This window comes from Orycteropus afer, unplaced genomic scaffold (genome assembly GCF_000298275.1).
Source record: "Orycteropus afer afer isolate SDZICR_OR568_19922 unplaced genomic scaffold, OryAfe1.0 scaffold00005, whole genome shotgun sequence".
In the NCBI taxonomy this organism is placed as follows: domain Eukaryota; kingdom Metazoa; phylum Chordata; class Mammalia; order Tubulidentata; family Orycteropodidae; genus Orycteropus; species Orycteropus afer.
Window position 1 is genome coordinate 22,350,420 of NW_006921592.1, and position 4,774 is coordinate 22,355,193.

At 43.3% G+C, this 4,774-nt stretch overlaps 1 protein-coding gene across 1 annotated transcript in view; it reads right to left on the minus strand.

Moving 5' to 3' along the window:
* GOLM1 (golgi membrane protein 1) overlaps positions 1 to 4,774 on the minus strand; it is a 67,549-nt gene that overhangs the window by 19,970 nt on the left and 42,805 nt on the right. Inside the window, exon 4 of the mRNA XM_007939028.1 lies at positions 2,308 to 2,410. Within this exon, the coding sequence (XP_007937219.1) occupies positions 2,308 to 2,410 (103 nt within the window). The remainder of the gene's footprint in view (positions 1 to 2,307; positions 2,411 to 4,774) is intronic.

Genomic DNA, 4,774 nt, shown 5'->3' on the forward strand with positions numbered 1-4,774 from the left:
TGGGGCTGGTGCGGGATCGGGCAGTGTTTCGTTCTGCTGTGCATGGGGTCGCTATGAGTCGGAAACGACTCGACGGCACTTAACAACAACAACAACAACATAGTTCAGTCAATTGAAGGGAAATATTTGTGTTAAAGTGTCTTTTAAGGATGAATAATAAGACTGGGGTGCTTCATTTCTGCCTGAATACATGGCTTTGACGATAAGCCTAACTAAGGATTTCTCAGCCTAGCGCGATGGATGTTTCGGACCAGTCTGTTGTGAGGGCTGTCCTGTGCACTGTAGGGTGTTCAGCAGCATCCCTAGCCTCTACCCATTAGAGGCCAGGAGCACCCCTCTCCCCCAGTTGTGATGGCAAATGTATCTCCAGACATTGCCAAATGTCCCCAAACTGTCCCCCACTGAGAACCACTGGCCTAGTTGAATGAGCTTCTGCATGGTTACTTTCTAATTATATTTCCTTTGTATTGACTTTATGTGCTTTGAACATTTCTGTATTTGAGGCTTCATGTTTTTAGCTGTATTTGGTTTTAAAGGGACCAGGAAGACATTACAGTGAGAAGACAATCTTATGGCAGAACACAAAGAAGCACTATGAGGCCAGCTGGTGTGGGAAACTTCTTCTCCTGCACTGCTAGTGATATGAGAGAAGGGTAAAGGTCATGAATCCTAGAAAGGGCTGCACCTTTCCTTTCAGAAAGCAATCTGGCAATTAATGCCAATTTCTACACTAAACCTGCAGTTGAATCTTTCTGCAAGGAAATAACATAAAGTAATAATTTTTAAAGTTATATACATGATGCCACTGGGGTCAGGCAGATTATAAGAACTAAAACTTAGCAGCAACTTAAATATACAAGGAGTAGAGAGCATGGTTAATAAAAATTTACACATGATAGATTTTTAAGGACCCATTTTTAATGATAAAACATTCTGGAACACACTGGAATTTTTTATATATACAATTATAGTAATAAAAGAGATTTCAAAAAATTTATGACATCTACAATTATGTAAGAAACACACATGTACTTAAACATGGATCCAAGTGAAGTTAACTCAAAGGGAAAAGAACAGTTGTGTGGGGCTGGGCTCATGGACAGCTTCTGAGAATGTAAAAAGCCCATGCTTTAGTTTCTGTGAGGGGAAAAAAGGAAAGAAAACTACAGACTACGTACAGACAACTTTTCTCTACCTCCATTTTAAATTGATTTTAACTATCTTACTAATGGGTCTAGTTTGATTTTCAAAAGTTTATTGTTGTGCTGTGATTATAACTCTATTCTAAGTGAAACAATTTAGAAAAACATCTAAGTCATCTCAGAAAATAAAACACACACAGTGTCAGTACCCAGTGATAAATCATTTTAATACTTCACCAAAATCTCTTTTAGTCTATGGTTATGACTGAGCTAACTTCTGAGCCCTTTGGGAACATTTTTTTTTTTTTTTTTTAAGATTTTTATTGTGAGTTGGGTGAAAGTTTACAGAGCAAATTTCATTTTCCATACAGCAGCTCACATACACTTTGTCTCATGATATTGATTGCAATTTCCCACAATGCAACAGCTCTCCCCCTACTTCCTCCCCAGTTACCTCTTCCCTGTGTCCTTCCCTCCAGTGCACTCCTGCCCCTCCCTTGAGCTGTCGCTCTGTGCACACACAGCCCTTCTTTCTCCCATGATTCTTCTTTCCAAGGAGTGTATCTACCTAATGTAAATGTTCAGCTCATATGCCTGTCTTTTGTTTGGCTGGGAGCCACAGGAGTGGGTTCAATTCCAGACCTGAAGGGCAGCTAGGGGCCATAGTCTCAGCAGTTCCACCAGGCTCTTTCAGACCAACAAACGTGGCCCTTTTTTTTTTTTTTCCTTCATGGTTTTGAGTTTTGTGGGAACACACTATTAAAGGTTTTAGATTACAGACTTAACCAGTACACCTGCACTTTATAGAGATAATTTACAACAGTTTTACAGAAAGTCGCTTCCTGTTAAGAACTGCTCTGTTGTGTGTGCATGTATGTGTGTGTGTTCGCATCTTTCTTATTTATTTTGTATTATGAGCCCACTAACACTTTGCCATGGCTTCCTGGAGCGTTGCTGACACTTAAAAAATAAAATCCATTCTTTCTAAAGGTCATGAATCCTAGAAGGGGCTGTACCTTTCTCACAGGGCCCTGTGTGCACCAAGTGGTTCATGGTCTATAACCAGAAGGGTCAGTGGACATCACACAGGGCTCTGCCCAGAGCCCTTAGCTTCAAAGGCACTGGCCTCCCATGGGGCACACACTCAGTTCTGAGTTGCACTTACAGGTCATAGGAGAACTTCCTCTCCAGGTTGCTCTGGTTCTTTTGAAACTGGAGAACATCCTGCTGCAGCCTGCCGTAATTCTTCTGGAGGGCCTTTAGCTGATCTGGGGAAAAGGAGGACAAGAAATTGCACAGGCACCGACAACTATCAAGCCATTCGCCAAAGAGGACAATGCAACTCCAAAACAACAAAAACAAACCCTTTGCAGTGCAGTGAATTGCTTGATGTGGCCCTTCTAGTCATCACCCTCCATTTTGTGATGTGCTGTAAATCTTAGTCTCTCTGGCTGTTGGGTGGGATGTATCCTGAGTCCCACCTTGCTGCAGGGTGTGATACAAGTCACCACCTTTAGCTTCCCTGAGAGTATATTTATGAATGTTCTACTAAAACCAAATCAAACTTACTCCGGTAGCAGGGTAGCAGGGTTTCTGAAGTGGTATCACTATGGAAGTAGATTGCCCAGTCTTCCTTCCAAGGAGTAGCTGGTAGGTTTGAATTGCCAGCCTTCTGGTTAGCAGTCAATGCCTTGGGCACTACGCCACCAGAGCTCTAGGAAAATTCTTTCTCTTGCTCCAGTCCTGTGTTTGGTCCATCATCATCTCACCCCTGGACTTGAGACAACAGCTATCATCTGACCCACCAATTTGTGTTTGCCAGCCCCTGCAACCGTATGAGTTCAGAGAATCCTCCAGACCTACCCAGACTTGGGACTTGCCAGCCTCCCAGCACCCCAACCCACTCCATGTGGGTCGTTTCCTTGGGAGTTGTGAGTTCTTTGAGACATTACAATGAAATATGGAACCCAAGATGGGAGGCAGAGTACTGAGGGGGGGGGAATTGATGTCAGAGATGATGGAGTGGCACAGCAGTTTGGAAAAGTTGGGCATTTAGGACTTTAACCTCTGCCTCATGGGGATCAGCCTTGTGCTGATCCTTCTAAAAGATACTATTTGAACACCGTTTGCTATCTAGTCAATTCCGACTCATTGTGACCCTGCATGTTACAGAGTAGACCTGCTCCATAGGGATTTCCTAGCTGTGATCTTTACGGAAGCAGGCCACCTGGCCTGCCTTCTGTGGTGCCACGGTGTGCTCAATCTGTTAACCTCTGGGTTAGTGGTTGAGTGCAGTAGACACATCAAAACCCAAGCACTGGAACACAAACAGGAATACGGAGAGTGTAAGAGGAGGGTAAGAACAGCCTCTCCCTGGGAATCGCCACACTCCAGCCACAAAGCTGCTGCAGAAGACTTAAAATTCTGTATGAGCCTGCATCTTGACTCTTTTTCAAATGTTTGCTTTTTTCTCCTAAATCTCCTTTTTAACTTCCCAACCCGTAAATGCACTAGGAGATTCTATTCTATTCTCCTGTTTCTTAGACAAAACAAGCCTGAACTGTCCCATCAGGTCACACATGCCATGGTATCCCCGCCCCCTGGAGATTTATTCTCTGTGCAGTGCTGATCTGGACATTTGGTCAGATAAGCAGCCACCACAGCTGAGCACACTCAGCCATCAGACCACACACAAGCATTATTCTCCTGCCATTTATTTACAGTCAAGCTATTCTCTGAGGCCCTGCGTTCATTTAATCACCAGCCTTCTTATCTGGGAAGCAGTGTGCTTTCTTTAAGAAAACTCATCCACCCATCCACACTGTCCTAGTGACTTGGCTCCGAAAAGCTCTGTGGGAAAGAGCAGCCACTGAGCAAAGTGCCAAGCGGGCGATGGGAAGAGCCACAGAGGAGACAGCAAAGTGGTCAGAGAGCACCAGGGCCCCAAACACAGCTCTAAACAGACACCACCATCCCAGGGTCTGTGCTCAGAATGGCAGACCCACCAGACTCTTGGAGAAAGTATAAAATGAAGAGCTCCATGAACTACTGACAACCTCAAAAGCATTTTGCTTAATAGCCAAAACATGAGAACAACCCAAGTAATAGATGGATAAACAAAATATGGTATATAAAAGGAAATATTACTCAGCCAAAAAAAAAAAAAATTCACTGCCATCGAGTCGGATCTGACTCATAGGGACCCTTCCTTGGGTTTCTCAGGTGGTATCTCTACGGAAGTAGATTGCTCAATCTTCCTTCCAAGGAGTGGAACCAGTCTTCTGGTTAGCAGTCAAATGCCTTAGGCACTACACTACTAGCCATAAAGAAAACTTAAATTCTGATACATGCTACAACATGGACAAACCTTAAAAACGTCATGCTGAATTATTTACAATAGCTAAAAGATGGAAACAACCTACGTGACCATCAGTGGAAGAGTGGATGACTCAACTATGGTACATACACATACTGGAATGCTATGCAGCACTAAAGAATAATGTAGAGTCTGCAAAACACTGCATAATATGGATGAACTTGGAGGACACTATACTGAGTGAAATAAGTCAATCACAGAAGGACAAATATAGTATTAGTTTGTTGTTGTGGAGGGTCAAGGAAGGGTTTATATA